Source organism: Colletotrichum costaricense (genome assembly GCF_030867565.1).
Source record: "Colletotrichum costaricense strain IMI 309622 chromosome Unknown Scaffold_5.1, whole genome shotgun sequence".
Lineage (NCBI taxonomy): Eukaryota > Fungi > Ascomycota > Sordariomycetes > Glomerellales > Glomerellaceae > Colletotrichum > Colletotrichum costaricense.
The window spans coordinates 65,019-85,593 of record NW_026848234.1 but is presented as its reverse complement, the minus strand read 5'-3'; the positions used below and the strand labels follow the sequence as shown (position 1 = coordinate 85,593).

The 20,575-nt window shown below is 52.2% G+C and overlaps 7 protein-coding genes across 7 annotated transcripts; 3 read left to right on the top strand and 4 right to left on the bottom strand.

The window, feature by feature from the left end:
• Positions 1-1,408: 1,408 nt before the first annotated feature.
• On the top strand, positions 1,409-2,451 carry CCOS01_05135 (F-box domain-containing protein; the record flags this gene model as incomplete). The annotated part of the gene is made up of 2 exons (XM_060453316.1): positions 1,409-1,792; positions 1,942-2,451. The coding sequence occupies 2 exons, from the start codon at positions 1,409-1,411 to the stop codon at positions 2,449-2,451; spliced, it is 894 nt and encodes a 297-aa protein (XP_060315088.1).
• A 399-nt stretch (positions 2,452-2,850) lies between these two features.
• Positions 2,851-3,433, bottom strand: CCOS01_05134 (uncharacterized protein; the record flags this gene model as incomplete). Its single annotated transcript, XM_060453315.1, has 2 exons — positions 2,851-3,180; positions 3,254-3,433. The coding sequence occupies 2 exons, from the start codon at positions 3,431-3,433 to the stop codon at positions 2,851-2,853; spliced, it is 510 nt and encodes a 169-aa protein (XP_060315087.1).
• Positions 3,434-6,776: 3,343 nt separating this feature from the next.
• On the bottom strand, positions 6,777-10,012 carry CCOS01_05133 (eukaryotic membrane protein family; the record flags this gene model as incomplete). Its single annotated transcript, XM_060453314.1, has 3 exons — positions 6,777-7,448; positions 7,510-8,163; positions 8,210-10,012. 3 exons carry the CDS (start codon positions 10,010-10,012, stop codon positions 6,777-6,779), a joined length of 3,129 nt encoding a protein of 1,042 aa, XP_060315086.1.
• Positions 10,013-11,723: 1,711 nt separating this feature from the next.
• Positions 11,724-12,785, top strand: CCOS01_05132 (dienelactone hydrolase; the record flags this gene model as incomplete). The annotated part of the gene is made up of 3 exons (XM_060453313.1): positions 11,724-11,773; positions 12,005-12,392; positions 12,465-12,785. The coding sequence occupies 3 exons, from the start codon at positions 11,724-11,726 to the stop codon at positions 12,783-12,785; spliced, it is 759 nt and encodes a 252-aa protein (XP_060315085.1).
• A 176-nt stretch (positions 12,786-12,961) lies between these two features.
• CCOS01_05131 (choline dehydrogenase) lies at positions 12,962-14,978 on the bottom strand (the record flags this gene model as incomplete). Its single annotated transcript, XM_060453312.1, has 4 exons — positions 12,962-14,291; positions 14,346-14,394; positions 14,447-14,839; positions 14,894-14,978. 4 exons carry the CDS (start codon positions 14,976-14,978, stop codon positions 12,962-12,964), a joined length of 1,857 nt encoding a protein of 618 aa, XP_060315084.1.
• Positions 14,979-16,213: 1,235 nt separating this feature from the next.
• On the bottom strand, positions 16,214-16,414 carry CCOS01_05130 (uncharacterized protein; the record flags this gene model as incomplete). Its single annotated transcript, XM_060453311.1, has 1 exon — positions 16,214-16,414. The coding sequence occupies one exon, from the start codon at positions 16,412-16,414 to the stop codon at positions 16,214-16,216; it is 201 nt and encodes a 66-aa protein (XP_060315083.1).
• Positions 16,415-16,916: 502 nt separating this feature from the next.
• Positions 16,917-19,054, top strand: CCOS01_05129 (modin; the record flags this gene model as incomplete). Its single annotated transcript, XM_060453310.1, has 2 exons — positions 16,917-18,048; positions 18,105-19,054. 2 exons carry the CDS (start codon positions 16,917-16,919, stop codon positions 19,052-19,054), a joined length of 2,082 nt encoding a protein of 693 aa, XP_060315082.1.
• Between the last annotated feature and the right edge of the window lie 1,521 nt (positions 19,055-20,575).

Here is a 20,575-nt window from a genome sequence, read left to right as displayed (position 1 = left end):
CTTATGCAACGTGGACACAATGATTAAACGATTGAGGAGAACGCATCGGAGCTGTTGTGCTGGGGAGAGTCGATGGTGGCTTGGGAAAGTGCGTGTTCGTTCCGGCGCTAGGTACAGTGCCAGCTCCTGCCGTTTGATGAAGAAGCACCTTGAGCTCCTGCCGATTACCTATCAAGAGGCATCGTTGCGCACTGTGAGTCGCACCTGCCGCCAATACCCCTGTTCCTGGTTTCTGCCTGGACCGTGTGACGCAGCCTGGAACGATGGAGGCGCAAGCTGTATCCGTACAGTACCTTACCTAGTTAGATGCACCAACCTTAAGGTGAAGGTGCGTCAGGCCCCATTCCTTCCCCTCCATACTGTCACGCTCCTTCCCAGTTCAATGCCCGTCGTCAACGCGTCTGCAGCCTCAGTATCAACCGCATGCTCATGATTCAAGTTTCCGCCGGATGAAAGGTGCGCCTGTCAACTCACTCATCATCAACCTTCGTCATCGGCCTCAACTCTGGCCTCGACTTTGACCGCGAATTAGACCCCATCTCCTCGGCCCGCCAGCTCGCTTGACCACTGTCTCTTCTCCGTATCCTACTTACCCGAGCACCCCTCATCCGTCCCGATCATCCCTTCCTCGCGCCTTTGCTTCGCATTCTATCTTTGCCCGATGGTTCCCCCGATCTTTGCCAGCATCGAATAGGACAGTCGATCCCGAGTGGACGCGTTAAGCATTTCGTCGCATTACTCTTGAGCTGGAGTCTTCATGCTCCTCTCGTCACATCAACGAGACTAGTTCCGCGCCGCGGATTTCCTCCAAGCGTTAAGTCTGCCGGTCGCTGGCCGGGCCTCCAACGACCAGTCTCTCCACGGCACGCGCGCGCAAAGCGCAAAAACATCTACTTACCCGACCTTTTCTGTTTCACTTTGACGCGCGCGGTACTCTCCTCGACTCGTCTAATCTTCTCGACTTCAGCGCATCTTTCTCTGTTCCCATCCTACTATCCACACAAGGTTACCAACCTATCGCGAGGCTTGCCGTGCCATGGTACCCAGCATATCTGCCCATGGTCTCATCTGAAGCACTTGGCTCTATCCCGCACTCCCTCATAGCGACCTCGTCGGTCCCCGCGCCCCTTCCTTGCTTCCTACGCAACTTATCCACGCAATTTCGTGCTTAGCGCCTACCCGGGCTCCGGACCATACTCCGAACCGAAGAATTCCCATTTCATTATTACTCCGAAGTAACGGGCAACCACCTTATTGACCACGACTGGACTTGAACAGCTACTCCAGCTGTACCAACCGTTCGTACAGCTCCCTATCTTTGTCTCATCTGTGCTTGTGCTCTTTGGAGACCAGAACAATTCAATTGGTGTCATCACCATCTCGTCGCTTGCAGGCGACTGACTCAGCCATGGACGCAATGCACGACGAGATGGCCCCAGATCAGCTCCTCTCTTCGACCCGCCAGCTTGCTATATCACATTCTTCTCCCGCATTGTCTGTACCCGCCGGCGATCATGGCCCGGGCTACGCCGTTTCCTCCACTCAGCTCGACTCCACGTATCCGGCGGTCACTGATGTCCGACCATGGCCCCAAGCAGCCGATGGGGTTCGTGACGATGATTACTACTACCATCATCACGAACAGTACCTTCTCGAGGCCTCGTCAGCGTCTTGTCTGGCGTTGTTTCGGCCTCCATATCAGCCTACAGGCGCCATTTCAGAAATTCCAAACGAGATCATGCTGCACATCCTTGGCTATTTGGATGTGAATGATCTCTTGTCAACTTCGAGGGTAGGCGTTCCCCACACACAAGTGACTGTCTATTCTCTTTTGCCTTGGAACTCACTCGCTTCATCCTCCCTTATGCGAAATTCCCACCTGTGCTTGCTGTCCCCTCCGTTGACCGACCCCGTTGTTGCTGAACTCTGCTGATGACATAGACCAATCATCACCTGCGTCACCTGTCCCTCTCGCCTATTCTCCATCACTATCGGCTCCGTCACACGCGTGCCATCCTGCCGCCGTTGTTATCTTCCCCTTCCCGCCCTTCTCTAGCGGAGCTCATCGCCCGCTCCATCTTTCTGAATCACACATCGGTCGTCTCGCGACGCCTTGCTCGCTCTCTGGTCTCCATCCGACTGTCCCGCCGACTGGCCTCGCGGCCCTCGGCCGAAGCCCTCGTCAAGCGGGCTGTGCTCCCGCCGGAATGTGTCCCCGGAATGAGTTTGGTGCAAGTCGCGCCCGCTCTCGTTGCGAAGCGCCGCGCTATTGAAAAGGAGAAGGTCAAGGATGGCTTGAGAAAGTGGGTAGAGGGCGTGTGGAAGGGCGAGGTACGTCAGCGAGAAGAGGGTATCAAGAAGTGGGAGGAGACCAAGGGCGTGGGTAGGGTCTGGCGGCTCCGACGATTCTGGGAGCGTGTGTCGAGGGGCGACGGTGCCGATCTCCGGTAGGCCAGTGAGGCACTCTGTACGACTCTAAACTGAACTGGGTATCGAATTGGGCATTGAGTTGCGGCTCTGGGAGCCGCCAACGGCGTTACTGGGCAAGGATCACGATGTATTCATAATGTCGGTCATAATGAGCCAAATGTGCACTAGCAAGCAACTGTGAATTCCGTTGCCGTCTGTCTGTCTTCGCGCAATGTGGCACCTTTGCATGTCACTATGGAACACACATAGGATAGCATCCTGTCCTAGGTTGCGAAAAGTTGTGGATGTAATAGTCGTCAGGTTTGTTAATGCTACAAGTAATCATAATCCACCGCGCTCAGCCGTCCTACAAACCAGTCTGGCCAACAAAGCAGTGCGAAGCACCGGCCTCGATAAGTATTCCCTTATGAATCTTATACCTTAATCCGACCGTTTGCTCGTTTCAAGAATAATAGCAATAATGCAAAGAATGCCTACGAGGACAGAAGCCCAGAAAGAACAGAGCGAGACGTAGTAGATTGTACGGATTCGACTGTCGATTCTCTTTTGGAAGATAGGGTCAAAAAGGCCGTCTTCGGAGGGATACGTGGTCTTTGGGGGTTTCTTCCAAAGTGAAAAAAATCCAAAAGTTAGCAAATTGTCGATACAGAATGCAAACGGTAGCAGGATTGCACTCACTTCGATAGAAGGCTTGGGAGACACAACGGGGCGGCGATTACACTCGGGGCATTGATGATGAGGGCCGGCGCACTGTAAATTGCCATCGTCAGCGAGTCTGCTCTGGAAATCATTGACGGATCGAGAGTCCCGCGATCGTGCATACCTCGTCGCAAAAGACATGGCCGCACCCGAGGGGTTGGCAGAAGGAAGCGCGACATTGTCTGCACTGGTGGGCGGGTGCTACACCAGGAGACGCTGAGCCTGATGCCGGAGTCGACGTCGGTGTTCTTGGCTCCGTCCCGGCAGCCGAGACATTGGTGTCATTCGCAGCAGCAGCAGCCATTGTGAGCTTGTGATAGCCGTAGTCTAGCGACGGGTGATGGGTCTGGCTGTTCGATTTTCCAGATGGAGCAACACGTTGATAAACGGAAAGACGACGGCGTTCGCGTGAAAGAAATTGCTCTCAAGATGAATTATCTCAGTGGCGGCCGGCGCGGAAAAGAGAAGATTTGGAGAACGATGTCTGGGGTTTGGCTGCTACCGGAAGGGAATAAGGACAGAGCTGTGATGAGATGATTGATGCCATGTAGTTCGGAGATTGGGACATCATGTTAGCACTCAAGACTCGAACCTGCCAACTGCCATCCATGGAGGTGTAAAAGATGGAAGGAAGGAATTACAGAGGTACATAATGATGCTAGGTACCTAGGTAGCTCCCAAAACTGACATGAACCCAGCCTGATGTTTCTGCTTGACGAGCAGGTGCATACTTCAAGGAGGACCGGTGTGTGCTGCGGTGTTGCTGACGTGCCACGAAAACCTGAAGCACTAACTCAGTCCCAGAAGGATGCCCCTGAACCTTCTCGTAAATGCTTCCTGAGAATCAAGCGTCACGGCCGCTTCTGAATGATGGCACCTTCCCAAGGAAAACCTGCCCCTGATGTTGTGGAAGGTACTCATCGCGACAAGGAAGATTCCGTGTTCAATGACTCTCGAGGCTATTTCTACCTACCTAGGTACCTTCAACATTCCAGATCTTGCCCGAGCAGTCATTTAATGACGGGAATTGGAGGTAAGCGGACGTCAAGTCAGTTTTCCTTTTACGAAAGAGTTGGAAATGCGTCAGTATCACCGCTAACCAACATGATGCCGAACATCCACCTCACATACTCGTTTTCAAGTTGCGGATGCCATTGACGGGCAATTACGAGCATTTGGAGACCCAAATTCCTCTAAGAAACATGAAGTCGTCTTATTTACTATAGCGGTTGAGCACTGAGCGCGGAAGGATTGGTCGACACCCTACAGGAGATCGCCGCCAGCAACTCACTCCAAACTTTGCGCGCCACAGTGCATGATCATTCCCAGGGCGACTTTCAGTCTCCTTGGTCCGGCTATCCCAATACTTTATAAAGCACCATATAGCGAATTAGCTGCATCTCAACCTTTTGTAACTACGTGCGAATACACTTTCCGAATATTTGACACGCCATGGACCTACGGGAGAAAGTGGAATGGACAAACTAGCCCAGAAGCCTAGGTATTTGCGACCTCTACGGGCCCGAAAGACAGCCTGAGTAGACATTTTAGGGTCAGTGATAGGAATTCCGCTTGATTTTTGCAATGCAGAAGCACCTCAAGTCTGACTTACACCTACATCTCTTATCCTACCAGGCGCCGAGACACTACACATCGTCTGCAAGACTGCAACACGAGTTTTCCATCAGGTCCGTATTAACGGACACTGATTTCAGTACCTCTTACGTATCCAAACGATCAGTTGCACCGTCTGACTTGGTGTGGGGCACCAGATCTTCAACAACTTACTTTTGCGTCAGGGGTATGTCGTCTGGCTGCCCAGTGCAGATAATGATATCGCCGAAATTATGCCCTCCGTTCTGCTTTCTTTTTCTAATTTTTCATCCGCTGCAGATATGTAAGATGACCGAGAATGAAGTGCCGCAGGACGAGTCAGACGTACAAGGTGATAGCTAATTCGATCACTTCTGCACGTGTACGGTCCACGGATCGAAGTCACCTCGGACATAGTGGCAGTGTTCTGCCTGCGTAATCTCCTCAAGCCTGTGATAAAAGTTTCCACCTACACACCATCTTCTGGAGGCAGTACGCAAGTCGGCTCTGCCGAAAACCCAAACAGAAGACCGGTCATACTATTTCGGAACACTCTAGAGCCTAGACAAACTTTGTTGTGTTCGACTGCTGTCGTCTTTGGGGCCGAAATCAGTCTCAGATAGGGGCTACTTAGTTGTGCAGGTAGGTATCTAGCCAAAGCTAAGGGACATTACCGGGGCCGAAAGCACGGGTTCACACCTCACCCTTCGACCCACGCGTTCCCAACGGCCGTATGTATCTGCGGCGGAGGGAGACTTCTGTCACGTCGTCAAGCCTTGCAGCCCGCTGCACCCTGTACCCCTTATCTTCAGTTCCATACTAGTGGCTTTGGCTAGAAATGTAGGGCCTCATAACTCGCTCAGATACTCAGCCTTGTTGATTTAGTATAGAATTGTGCACAACTGTGCCTAGCCATACAGTATTCGAGTTTATTCCCATGGCAATATGTGTAATCGATCTTGGACCCATCTCCAAGCTACGGAGATTCTGCGCTAGCGAAAAAGGAAGTCGAGTTTCGAGCCCATAATGTACTCTTTGATGTTCGCTTTCGAATGCGAGGTTTTCAAGTCTAATCGCAGCGTCCGTCATAAATGTTATAGGGCGGCATGTAGTCCTCATGCCAAAATAGTACATAGGATATTCATACCCTTCTTCATCATCATCATTAAAATAATAATAATAATAATGATAATACACATGCCAGTCAGCACGCCGAGTGTCTCTCAGTCAAAGTCATGCCGAAACATGTATGGAAATGGTGGATATGTTTGCTTTTGAGAAGTCTCTTTCAGCTTTGGAAAAGGAGGTGTGTATCACATGCTGGATGAATTCGCAATGCACCCAGAATACCTCGTATACTTATATCCCCAACTTTGAAAGGAGATTCTCAAAGTAGAAGTAAAATATCAAAAAACATAGAGAACTTTGCATCTCATGCCATCCGTAGAACGTGGTTTGACTCGGATTCCTCGTCGTTCACTAAGGTAAGTCATCAGACAGCTACAACTCAAATAAATACTCATCACTCTCCCCACTATCCTCATTATTAAGTCATATTTTCCAAAGAAAGTAGCCTTTGATAAGCAAGACGAACTTTTCTCGGCAATTGGTTCTTGATGCCTCGTCTAGGTCCGTATTATTTGGCGAGCATTCGATGTCTCATTTGGCATACTAATACTTGACTCAGGTGAACATAAAGGTCTCAAAAATTCTTCAGCACATTTTTTAGTACTCGCCAAGAGTCATGGTATACATGGGAACATTAATAACCTGGAGCTTGGGGATGATCTTTGTGTAAGCTCGAAGCGGTTCCATCTGAGCAAGTAGGGTGTCAAACTGGGAATCCCCTTGGGTCGTTGTTATAATAGGTAGAGCCAATAGCCACGGTTCACGACACTGCCTTGGCGAATGGAAGAGACACGCGGCAGCCTCATATTTGAAAAACGTATCAATTCCCAGTATCAGAAAAGCAAGGGAAGCGAAGCGTTTTCTGAGGTGCCCTGGGCTCCCCTATGCAACGCTACACGATAGATGCTAGACGCCAGAAAACTCCATCACCAAATCCTCTTTGCGACCATTTCGTACCGTTGAACTCCGTTATAGTCGCCTTGTTGTGGCCTTTCCGGTTTCTGAACCCTTCCCTTGCCCCCCTTCAGGCCCTCCTTGTCATCAGCGTGAATCCATCTTCGTCGGTCTTCCGTGACCTCGATCTGACCGTAACCTCCAACTCTCTTCCCGGTAGCATCATAGACCTCGCGCTCCTCCTGACCAGTTGCCACCATGTGCTCCTTATGCTTCATCCTGGCGTACCTGTTTCGGGAGTATCGCAGCAGAACCATGCCCAGTAGCAGCTTGACAATAAGAAGGACCAAGAAGGCGATGAAGAAGACGACAATCATGGTAACTGCCGCAATTACATCGTCACTAGTCCACGTCCACCATGCTCTGCTCTGGACACTTGGCTCTCCGTAAGGATAACCGTAAACGGCCCGGCCTAAGGCATCCCTAAGTAATGTGTCGAGACGGTCCAGCGCTGCCACCATTGCTGGCGACGAGGGTGTCGCAGACTCGACGGATAGGGATGTCTGAGTTGACTCTGCGATGGGCGTAGCTATACGTGTCGAAAGAAACATGTGATACGTTTGGACAGAGGCTCGAATGAACAGGCACGACAGCGGGATGACAGCCAGACCAAGTCGTCTCGTCAGCGAAGGAGAGACAAATGCCTACAAGAAAAATTAGTCTCCAGCAACGAAATGGAAAAGGACCTCTTCCGGAGTTGCTTACATTAGTGTAGTAGTCCTTGCACAAGATGTCGAGGATGCGGCTGTAGAATGTCGGCTTGATGTTATTGAACTTGTTTACGTAGGCGTGTTTGATCGTGTCGACCAGCATCTCACTGCCAATGACAATGAGAAAGGGGGACAGCACCTCGCCAGACCAAACCCAAGACGGAAGAATCGTGAAGCTGAACGGCAGGATTGAAGGGCTGTGAAGAGGCATAGCGCCAGAACCTCCCAGGTCGCTGTTTTCGGACCCTGCCCCAGGTACGGAGAGCCCACCAACCTCCACAATATTGCGCATGCCGATAATGAACAGCATGATCCAGAGTTGGAAGCGCTCCACAATGTCCGCACAAGTCAGCTGGAACAGGTTGTCTTTTTCGAATCTCTTGAACACTGTGCTCTTGATCTCAACGAATTGGTTGGAGATCATGAGAGTCAACAGAGCATTTGAATAGGAGTTGACAGCCACATTCAGCGTGATGACTTGGTAGTAGAGCGCCACAGAATGGATGACATTGTAAATCAGTGCGAGTCCGAACATACCCAGCGGAAGAAGCACCTTGGACCGACCGGAGCTATTTCTAGACAATGTTTCGGAGCTGAAAAGACACTCAAATATGTCCTGACCAAGCGCTGAAAGGAGGCGATCCCCGACCTAGCTAGATTAGCGACAATTTCTCCAATGCTAAGAAGGAACTTACCTCGAGGACGTTGTAGATGACATAGAGCTTGATGCCATCCTGTGCTCGAATGAAGTGATACATTCGGCTAGCGTCCAGCTTCATGAGGAATAGCGAGCTGAAAAGAATTACGGCGCCTTGTAAGAGATCCGCCTTGTGAAAGGAAGACAGATTAGAGGGTATCGATTTCGTCCTACGATGTCGATGCACTCTAGAGGCAGAAGGGTGTGGAGGGTGATGGCTCGAAGGTCCATTCATCTTATGAGTGATATGCCCGTTCCCATTCAATCTGACCTCATGTTCAATGACTCCATTGCCGTTCGCTTTGACATCTGAGTCGACATGGACAGCTGGGATGTTGTCAGGGAACCTCATATCCGTGGCTGGGGTAGATGATCTGCGCCCCGGCGGCCGACTCTGGCTTCTGTCGCGGCTGACAAGGTGGTCGTTGTCTCCTTTTTGAGCGGATAGCGCACTTCTTGCCCTAGGTCTCCGTGCTCTGGCCCATACTCTGCCCAGCCCGTACCAAACGAAACCAACCATGAACCGTGCCTCCTTGATAGCCATATAGCCCCACCATCTGAACAATACCCCGAGGGCAATGGTAAATCTCATGGGCAGGATCGTAAAGTTATAGAGCCAGGCATCGAGACATGCCAGAGCTCCGAAATAGAGCGTTCTCTCCAGAAACGTCGGCAGTAGTAGAACATTTTTGAGTCTTTCCCATTTGACGACGTAGGACTCATAGGGTATGTCGTTGGTGTGCGAGTGGTGTATGTACAGAGGGCTCGGTCGTTGGGCTGCTAGTTCCAACTGAAGGTGCGTGGGTATAGACATAGGCGGGAGGGGTATCGAAGGAGGGAGGGGCGATGGCGGAAAAGGGTCATTTCGCTGTGACTTTGTTGGCGGCGGTACTTGGAGCTGCGGTGGTGGTTGTTTGTTCAGACTTGTCGGCAGAGGGTTGATTGCGTTGAAGTGGCTGGTGGCATCAAGGTTGAGAGGCGGTGGCCTGGCAACAGAGTAGAAGGAATTTCGGCGGGGCGACGTGGTTTGTGACTGTGATTGTCGTCGATTCGTGGGAGGCGTCGAGAGCGTTCTGCCTGAGACAGGTCGTCTTGGCTCGTCTTGATATCGCGACCTATTTCCGCCGTCCGTCACGGGGCCGTTTCGTCGCAGAGAGTCGGGCTGACTGAGTATCGACTGTCGAATTGCCTCGAGCTGATCTGCGAGAGGAGAGCGAACCAGCTGTTCTTGACCGTCAGGGGTTTGGTCGGGAACTACTGCGACAGGGAGAGCTTCGGGGGCGGTGAGTTGTTGTATCCCTGCGACAGATAATCTCCTAACATTATCGTGGCTTTGATTCTTCTTCATGGATGCGGAGCTCGATCCGGCCCTGGCCCTTGACTTTGGTGCCACGTCGTCCTTATTCTCAGCCTCCTTCTTCTCGGTAGCAGTCGCAGGCTCGGACGTGGACGAAGAGTTGGACGATTCTTGCTTCTCGGGCTTACTATGCGTGGATGAGGCATCGGAAGACTGTTCCTCATCGGAGTGGCCACCGGGAATGGTAGGGAGGGTCGAGGTAGGGGGTGCGCTCGCAGACACGTTTGGTAAGGGAGGGAGAGGTATGTGCGACACTTTGATATCGTTCTCGGCATTCGGAATGCCCTCGTCGTACGCCGCATTTTCGGGAGCGAAAGTAGGCATAGGCGGGAACACCTCGACCGGGTCTATGGGCAAGACATCGGGGCGTGCAGAAGTCTCGTCATGGTTGTAATGGTTGTCGTCGTCGGCCCCTCGATCATTGTGGTGTTCGCTCGCCGCCATTCCCAAACCCTTCACTGTCTTTTTTGGATGGGAGGTATCGCCGCCATTCGCACACGGATATGGAGGCTGTGATTGGTACCGTGGAACGCAAAGGACTCTATGAATTGCAGATTGGAAGGAAACGTAATGCGCCAGGGTTTTCTAGGCACGTTTTGCGATAGCATCTGGCGCAGCGAGTGGTTCAAGCAATTAGCTCTGCAGTCTGCAGTTCTTCAGGTCGCGTGGGGGGGAAATGTTGCCGAGCGGGCGATCTCCAGGAACGGCTGGATTGGTGACCGGACAGGGAAACCTGGCGGCACAGCGCGGCAGAAGACAATGAGACCGCTGTGGAGACGCTAAACTGGGTCTCTAAACGCGCATGGTCCAGTGGACTCGGGACGGAGACGGAGGGGAGGCATCATGGCAGTGACGTACTGGGATGGGACGTGCGCTCGCTTTCGATTTGCGGTGAGTTTTTGGGATCAAAGGTGTGACTAAACCATCTGTCGCAAGGTGTGTTCACCGAAGTATCAGTATTGTTCTCTGAGGTTGTTCACCACTCGGCTACTCTATCAAGTTATCCAACTATTCATTCAGAGTCCCAAAATTCTGCCGAGATGATTCTTCATGGATCCGAGGTTCTCCAGCACCTACAAGATTGTCGATATTGCATATGTCCAGTAAAACATGCAAACGACCTTCATCTCGGGTCGTCACCAGAAGAGACGCCTTTCACGACAAGAATATGATGGATTTGGCTGGGATTTCTGGCCATTAAAGGGATATTTGGTGCGAAGACCAGTTGCTAGATTTCTCAATGTGCCGAGGGAAGAGACTGAGGTAAGGTATCCGTAAATTGCGATGTTCGGGTTTAACCCCGGCCGTTGAAGACATCAGGTGTCGGGCCGCACACCGAATCGGCAAATCACCCTAAGAAAGACGAGGGCGATTTCCCGACCATGGCATCCACCACCCGCACCCGTCGGGCCCAAATCACTTTGCGCCGGGACCATTTACCGGCACTGTTCTGTGTCCATGATAGTACGATTCTGTGAAAAGTATGAGAAGAAGACCAAGACCAGAATCAAGGTACCTGGACGTTCCACCACCTTAATTCCGCTACTGCCGCCGCTCAGATTGCCGTTTCGGAACCGCACCGCTCGACTCCTTGGATTCCAAAACTCCATGGACTAGCAAGACTAGGAGCACGACGGGAGGGCATTCGGCTTATGTCCAGCTAAAAACCGAGTCACCGCAGCTCGGCGAAGTGGGGGCTGAGAGAGACCGGCACCGGTGCCCGAAAGAGTTTGTGTTTTCATCAGGGTGGCATTTTGTCTCATCGAGAGGGGGGGGGGGGGGCACAGCGTCCGAGTTACCAGTTGAATCTTCCTCTTGATGGATCGGAACGGATCTCGGCCCACCCAAAGTAAGGAAAGGAGGTACGAGTAGTCTCCGTTTTGGAGATCCAGTTGCTTGGGTGCTTGGTAATTCCTCACGTCAACGGGCCCAACTTGTCCAAACCCCCCCCCCCCCCCGGCGCTGAACATCCGTGGGCCCCTCCAAGGTCAATGACGCCCCTCCCACGTCCTGCTTGAGCTTCAGACTCTTTAAGGTCGATGGGGCCCTCTTCTTCGTCCGACCCTGCCATCCGTCTCTCCCGTCCTCTGTGATATCGTCTTCTTACAAACATCAAGTACTTACACTTATAAACTCAAGAAAATCAACAGTCAACATGGCATCCAACCCTCCCGGACAATGCTGCACCGTCGGTGTCAAGCACGAGTAAGACACCCCAAGATCCCATTGAGCGACACACACTGCGTAAAGAGCTACCCCGCCCCCCACTCTTCCAAAGCTTGATTGAGTGAATCCTGCCTGCACCTGTCACCAAGAAACCCGTTCCAAAGTCCCAAACAGCAGCCTTATGGCATGTCTGTCGGCTGATGTGATACGCCAATCTCTCAATTACTCGCACAATAAGAGTTCTCGCTAATCGCTTTCCGACCAACATAGAGGCACTCCTCAGGGCAAGAAGATCACCGTCGCCGGCAAGTATGAGGGCTACCTCGCCGAGGCTCCTGCCGACAAGGCACACAAGAACACCGGTCTTCTCTACGTTGCCGACGTCTTTGGCATCTGGAATAACTCCCAGCTGCTTGCCGATCAGTTCGCTGCTAATGGCTACACCACCTTGATCGTTGACCTCTTCAACAAGGACCAGCTTTCTGTCCCCATGCCTGCTGGCTTTGACGTTATGAAGTGGATCGCCGAGGGCAGCGATGGCAAGAACCCCCATAACAAGGAGGCCATCGACCCCATCATTGTCGATTCCCTCAAGTACATGCAGACCGAGCTCGGTCTCACCAACATCGGTGGTCTCGGCTACTGCTTTGGCGCCAAGGTATGCTTCTCCCCTACCCTCCCTGTTCTGTAGCTGCTACGACCGTCGGTTTCTGACATGATCACTTGACAGTACGTTGTCCGCCACTACAAGGACGGCATCAAGGTCGGCTTCGTGGCACACCCTAGCTTCGTCGACGAGGATGAGCTCGCCGCCATCACCGGCCCCTTCTCCATCGCCGCCGCCGAAACGGACAGCATCTTCCCCGCCGAAAAGCGTCACAAGTCCGAGGAGATTCTGCAAAAGACCGGCCTGGCATACCAGATCAACTTGTACTCTGGCGTCGAGCACGGCTTTGCTGTCCGCTGCGACGTGAGCAAGAAGGTTCAAAAGTATGCAAAGGAGCAAGCCTTTTACCAAGCTGTCGCTTGGTTCGATGAGCACCTTTTGTGACTAGCGGTTAGCCGTGAGGGAGAAGCCAAGTTATGAATGATGGGCGCCGCAGCTGATACCAGAACGATGGGCGGCGGGTTTAAGAATACCAATTGATTATTGCGCGATATGATGTCGTTCCACACCTTGATATCTCGGTCTCCTGAATGCTCTTAAGCTCTTAAACAATGACCGCATCAAGCCCTCTCGGCCCAGTCTCGCTTGATAAAGTCGGCACATCGCTCTGCCACCATATAAGTTGGCGCTACAGTGTGAGCACTCGTCACCTTTGGGAAAACGCTTGCATCAGCAACGCGCAAGTTTCGGAACCCGTGGACCTTCAAATTCTGGCCGACCACACCTTTATCGACCACGGTACCCATGCGGCACGTTGAAGTTGCGTGGTAGATGTTGACCAAACGCTCCCTGATGTAAGCGTCAATCTGTTCATCCGTCACATCCCGCCACCCACCTTCGACCGTACCGGCCTTGACTCCGGGGGCGAGATGCCAGGTAGCGTTGAAGGGGTACTGTGTCTGACGGAAGCGCTCTACAAAGCTCATCGAGAAACGAGCGGCCTTGCGCGCTGCCGCCCAGTCGCGGGGATCTGTGATGTAGTGATGGAACACTTTGGGATGCGCCAGAGGATCTGAAGACGCGAGCTCGATTCTACCCCTAGAGAATGGCTGCACTAGTGTTGTCTGGAATGCGCAGTACCCCTTGCCCTTCTCATAGTCATACGAAGCATTAGTGAACAGGAGCTCAATATCAGGTACGTTCTCAGGCCTTAGCGCATCCGTGTTGTCGTGTTTCTCGTCGATGCCATTTCCGTGGTGTCTCACAGTCATTGTGGTCTCGTCAACGGTGCTTGTGTGAAACCAAGCACACAATCTGGTTCCAGAAGTCGCCAATAAGCCAGTCTTGAAGAAGAGAAAGAGGACAAAGTGCCAAATGCCAATAAGTGGACTGAACAACCGGAGATATGAATCGATGAGACGGGTGCGGAAGGCGATGCCGAAAGTTATGTGATCTTGAAGGTCAGCACCAACTCCCGGCATATCTCGCACGAGTGGGATGTTGTGTTTTTCAAGATGTTTCTTTGGTCCTATACCGCTGCGAAGAGTCAGCGACGATCGAACGTGCTGGAGGGTCTCAGAGAAATGATACCTCAACATCAGAAGCTGCGGTGAGAAGTGAGTTCCACAACAAACGATGACCTCTCTCTCGGCCTTCACGAAGCATTGCCTGACAGGGCTCTTGTCAAGATGATCCAAAATGTGAACACCCGTTACTTCTGTCCCATCGTCGTTCGTCTGAAGCTTTGTGGCTACAACACCAGTGCAGAGTGTGAGTCTCTCCCTTCGCTCATCAGCCGTTGACTTTGGAAGGTAAGCTGCCAATGAAGAATGACGATAGCCAAACTTGTCTATCATGATGTCGGTCGTGAAGAGGCCCATGGCCGGGGCATTTGGGTTATTGCCGTCATTCTGGACAGGGAGGTTCATGTCGCCTGCAGCTTTTTGGATGCTGTTCGAGGCACAAGTTAGCAAGGATTTGGGGAATGCGGTCACTACAACATACTATTGGTCTATCGGGAAGTTCAAGGGATTCTGTCGAAGGTAGAGCGGCCCTATCTAAAGTCAGCTCGATCTTGAGAGGAAGAATTGGATGACACCAAATACCTTCATGACCGCGGTAGGGAGCATCGGGGTGGCAAGCAGCGTTCTCAATCTTCCTGAAGTATGGCTCGCACTTATCCCAGCTCCATTCATCATTACCAAGCGCAGCCCATTGGTTGTAGTTACCCGGCGCGCCGCGCGTGAGCATCAGCCCGTTGACTCTGGTGGCGCCGCCGAGTGCTTGAGTATTGAATGTCCGAGTCTTGCACCCCGTCCATCGCTCGTCGGGCTCAGACCAGAATGTCTCGATCTGAGAACCCTTGCCGTCGCTCGCATTCCCAACGATAGGAATACGATCAAGCCAATTGTCCTTCACCTTGCCTTTGCAGACAACGAGGACGCTGGTGCTTGGGTCTTCGCTCAGTCGGGAGGCGAGGGCGCATGCTGCTGTACCGCCTGCGTAATGTCAACTTGGGGGGACTTGGCCTCCTCGCCAACAACGACACCTACCGCCTACGATAACATAGTCAAAGGTTTTCCCGTCGACGTCAACCGCTTTGCGCTCCGGATAAGAACGAGAAAAAGGCCAGGCCATGGTTACCTGATTGAAAGAAGCGTTATGGGACGATTTGGAAAACGGACTGGACTGTCCTGACGAGTAAGAGACCTCATTCGAACTATCTACTCCGAGTAGTATCTTGGGGGCTGCTGTCAGATGAGGGGTTCCTTCTTATATTTTCGAAGGATCATCACTCGTCTTAAATCCATAGACTAGTCTTACACCAAGGATCAATCGCAATCTACAGGAACACCAGAAAGTGCGATCTCTCCAATCGCTGGCTGATCCTTCGCCGGCTAAGGCAACGCAGGCACTTGTTTAAACCTTGGCTTCCGTTACCTACTCACACGGCGGTCCCGGGAACTCATGTTAGAAGGAAGAACAAGAGGATATCTAGAGGACAAGGACAAGAGTCTGAGACCTTTTCATCATGGGCGATATTTCTATGAGAACCCCTCTTCATTCATTTGCGGCCCCCAGTGACCCCGGATCTGTGGCATCTCAGCATCAGCTCACCGCCAGCAATACTTTCATGCCAACCGACTTTGCATGCTGTAGCACACCAATGTCGACCAACTATCATCAGAGAAAGACCAATACCGATAGGCAGGCCGCAGGAACGGCCAAGAATGCGTGCGAGTCGAACGGTCCACGTTCAACAGCAGTGAAACTTGGCTGCTTGTCGATTGACATCGGAAGCACTCAATGGTGCCCCACTGCCTCCACTACCCAAGGTACTTTACTGTGTATGGCTTGTCACTAAACAATAAGACACTCAAGTATCCGTAACCTGAGGTAAGGATGAGTTCGGATACCTAACAGGGTGTTACGAGGATCAGATGGAAACTCCCATTGACTTTGAATTGACTCGTCTATTCGATTAAGGTACCTTACTGGGGGCATTGGCGGGGAAGAGGGAAAATAAGCACTGAAAACAGGGCACGACTCGTCTTTTTCGTGCCTGCCGTTTCTCATTCTGGGGTTCCTACCTTACTGTGTAGGCCGAGGTGCTCTTTCCTTCCATTTGCACCGACCAGTGGTTCGAAGTTCGAACGGCGGCCCGCTCCTAGCCTCAGTGATGGAGGAAGGCGCAAGACGCGAGCTTAGCCACGCTGTTCGCGCTCTTTTTGAACGTCTGCACTGCACTGCCCCCAGAATGGACGATAGTCACCTAAGCTTCATCAGTCGATGATTTCCCCCTCCCACAACGACGTCGCCCATCTTCCACGTCAACATACATCGCATCGCCTTGCCTTACATCTGCATCTCCATCAACAACAGCGGAGCCACCACCGTCCTCGTCCCCAGAATCCCGCTGCCTGTTGCACAGCAAAGTAGCGCAGTATCAGCCACGAGCTAGCAACTGATAGGGCTATTGGGAAAGACATGGGTGTAAATGCTGACACAGGGGAGGGGTTGGGTTGGGAATGGGGCCGGGCCGGTATAAGCAGGCAGGCAATCAACGATTCCATGATTGGAGATGGCTGGTGAGACGAGCTGAAGCTGCTATGGAGTACCAAGTACTGGGGCGAGCATTCGCTTCTCGACACTGACCTGGCCTGGTCGTACATCCCATGGCATCCCACCTGCACTCTTCTTCCGTTTCCCGGTCGCGGCTGTGCCGCCATCGCGCGCTAGCCAAACGTGCAGCCTCGTCCTGTCTCGTCGACATTCTTTTTCGACTTCGACTCGACACACGTCACGGCTCCCTTCTGCCGCGTTTCTCCTCCTGAGCTGAGCCTGCTTGTCTGCTCCAAACTCGGGTTGCCTCACGCCACCCATGGCTTCCTTCAATTTCATCAAATCTGCCCCCATGACCGACGTAGACCGCTCTTGAGCACCTCGATACCACCCACATCCGAGAGAGCACCAAGTCCCGAGCACCATTAGCTGTGCAGCTCCGAATAGCCAATTCGCAAGGCTCGGTAAACAACGGCAAACAGAAGTCCATAACGAACCCATTGGTCCGAGACAATGGCCATGGAGGGCATGAGCGAAGCACAGTTCAACCAGACTCTTCAGCAGATTAACGACAATATCAACGACGACGACAAAGAATTGTTTGTTGCCATTGTCGCTCTCGTCATCTCCATCGTCGCCTTGCTTGCATCCCTCCTGCAGGTCGCACAACAATATTTCGCTTCCGCCGCTGGCTATTCAAGTTGTGGCAGCAAGGTGATAGGAAAATGGTCCGAATCCAAGCAGCGCAAAATCAAGTTCACCGAGTTCCGATTCGAGGTCCTTTTCGAAGCTCCCGTTATTTTCCTATGCCCTCCGACTAATAAGAAGGGCCCCGTCAAAGACGAGCCCATTATATTCATCGACGGCTCGGAAAAGAGCTTGCTGGACAGCCGGTCCGAACTTCAAGATCAGAAGGATGTTTCCGACAAGGAGCTTGCGAAACAGTCAGTCCATACGGCTGACAATGAGCGAGCTTCGTGGGTGGCGCTCCTCTCTGCCCTGCAAAAAATGGAACATGAATCTAGGGAATGGCAAGAAAGACAATACACCGAAAAAGTCTACCAAAAGCCACCCAAAGGATCTGACCAGCTCGAGAGCCAGGAAAACGTTGCCAGCGTCCTTAAAGAAGTCAGTGACAAGTATACTCTAACGGTCGCCATTCAGAAGAAGCGTAGGAGCTGGGATACGATGCCCACCAACGTCAAGAAGCCATACGCCACAACGACGTGGTGCCATATGGTCGAAATGCTGGCCATGCTCGGCGTTTACTGGGTCGAATTCAATAGGACCAACGATAGATACCGTGCAGAAGGCAATGGCTACACCATCACGGGGGAGAAGGTCAGCGATCTTGGTATCATGTTCACATTCCAGGTTTATGGACGCAGTCGATTTGAGAACAACCGTGTCATACCCGTGGACGAGACCAAGGAGCTTTGCTTTGGCTTTCTCCCAACTATTTACCGGGCGACGTCGGACAATCGACGTTTGAAGTTTCCCAACGATGAGCCCCGCGACCTGTCGACCCTTAACTTCGCCAGTAACCATGAAATCGCTGAAACGCTGGTTTTGATCGGCTGTAATACCAATACCGTCAACTACTTTTCCACCACATCGACAGCCAGGGTTGGCCATTTGTTTCCTGGTAAGCTGAGGTCGTACAGTTCTTACTGTTTCCCAGCGCTAACATTTTCCTGGCAGTTGCTTTCGAGATCGTAGGCATGCTTGGACGTACACTCCACATTGAGAAAAGCGCATTCCGTTTACTTCCCAATCCTACTCACTATCGATGGGATACGAAAAACTTCTCCTTAACCAAACTACTGGAAGCGTACACCATGCAAATGAATAAACTCAAGTCGGATCAGCCAACTCCTAGCCTTGTCGGCAGAGCCATTCGGAGGAACATCCGAAAGATTAACGGGCTGATCAAGACGCACACTGCCGCCTCTGGCAACTGGTTGAGCCTGCCCCTCATGGATGCTCTGCACGAGGCTCTTGACGACACCGATGAGATTTTGACGGCAAGGGCGAAGGTATCTCGGCCAACAGCGCCTCCACGGGTCGACTCAATGATGACCGCAAAGCCCTCGGTTTTTGAGGGCAACCCTGAAGGCGCAGTTGAGAGCGCACGACGTGAGATGGTGCAAGATGTGTTACGCAGTCATATTCAAGAGGTCCTAGGAGGGTTCAACGAGAAGCCGGAAAAGACGGCACCGAAACCTACAGGTACCGCCGCCACAATGGAAAACAGAGTGAGAAGTCAGCTTCGATTTGAGGATATCGATGCGGCACCACCAGAACTAAAGCAAGAGAAACTCATGGAGGTTTACTTCCGCTTGGTGCGGAGAAAGGTCATCGAAGTGTCTCGAGAATCGTCAGATAGGCGCGAGCAGCCTACTGTGGGCTTTGGCGGTCTCAAAAAACGGAACCAAACCAACTTCAGTACCCGGACCGTCGAGACAATAGACGATGAAGAACCAATACTGCTGCACGAGTTGGGCGAGGAGCACGTCACCCACGAGGATATCTGGTGCACTCTCGTTTTCCGGATGATTTGTTGGCTCATGCTACACGATTTCCACAAGAAAGATGTCCAGGTATCGAAGAGCGAACTTTTGGGCAGCCGCTTGCCGGTATATATCTCATAGTCGAAAGATATGACGAGGAGGATGACGATCATTTCAAGCATTTTGGAAGAAAGAAATTGCATTAATAGGATATGGATGGATATGGACGAATTATGAGCATGAGAGCGAGTAGTTTGATGTCCCCCGAAAGCCCCAATTGGAGCTAGACATGAAACAACTTCGGTCTTCAGGGTAGCTTACGAATGATGACAATGACAATCAAACGATTATCTTAAAAATCAGAAATCTCCTGTGTGAGAAGACGGGAGTTTAGGCCCGTACGCTCTGGCTGAGAAGGGCTGGCGGCAGCAACGCTTATACCTGTCAGCGCTTCGTCAACTTGTCATGCGATTGATCCCCTGACCAAGGTCTGGGACAAGAGTCTGGAAGGTTGGCCTGGACAGAGCCAGCCGGCCGATGGGCTAGTGAATTCATGGAGAGGCAACCCGAGGCCCGGGAACGATGATGGAGCCCGACTGAGGGATGCGGAGCCCGTCACTGGCTTGTCACCGAGGCTCCAAGCGACCTTTTTGCGATTCCAGAACTCTAGCACGGTACTCCATCAACGCCTAGCGGCCCAGAAAGTTCCCAAGCTGCAAAGTGATTGCAGTCCTCACATTCCAAGGTCCTCTGGGCGTACCGGTACTCATGGGACCGGGGACGCGCGAGAGCGCTAGGCCGGATGAGGGCGAACGGCGGCAAACAGGGGGGAAAGAACCTTGGTTCGGCAAGAGTGGAGAAGCCTACGATTGGGAGCCTGTATCCGTAAAGGAGCATGGTTCACCGAGGCTCTGGGAAGACGATACCTACCTAGCTGGCCATGCTGCCGAATCGTGAAATGCTTCGAGGACTATTTGTTATCCTTTGCCTCAAAATACTAGCCGAGAGATACGTGGGATGAGCGTATGTGATGTGTATGGGGACCCAAGATTGATACGAATGCTAATAGCACAGCACAGCGCCTTGACACTGTAGGGGCTCTTGATGTCACGTAGTGGAACCTGTAGTCCGCCAGAACGACTTCATCGACGTGTTCCGTATTCAATTCCTTAACGTTGGAAAGCAATGTTACATGCGATGCTTCGGCTTCCCTGGGCGCACGCACGCTTAAGGTGAGGTGCTGCACTCACTCAATGCGAGAAGGATGCGCGGGGAAGGGCATTTGACTTTATCGGTGCATATTCAAGACGGAAGCAGACGGATGAGGCCAGTGGTTTGATGCAGGCCGCAGCTCACCATGGTTGTTGGTCTCTCTAGACGCCGGTTAGTGTGATGTCGTCCAATGCCTCGCAGCGCAGAAGACGCATCTGTGCGGCGGCTTTCAGGGCTGGGTGCGAGCCAACGAGCCTCGCGAACGAGTCTGGTGTTTGCTGGTTATTTCATCCATGGTTGGCAGACATGGCTCAGACAATGGCTCTGTCGGTTCGTAAGTGGCTTGCTGCTGGCGTCCTTCTTCTCCCCGTTCTCGAGGCGTGTGTGTCAGCGGCTTTGCAACGGAATGTCTTGGGCGTTGGTCCCTTGATTAAGAGAGAAAAATGCGTC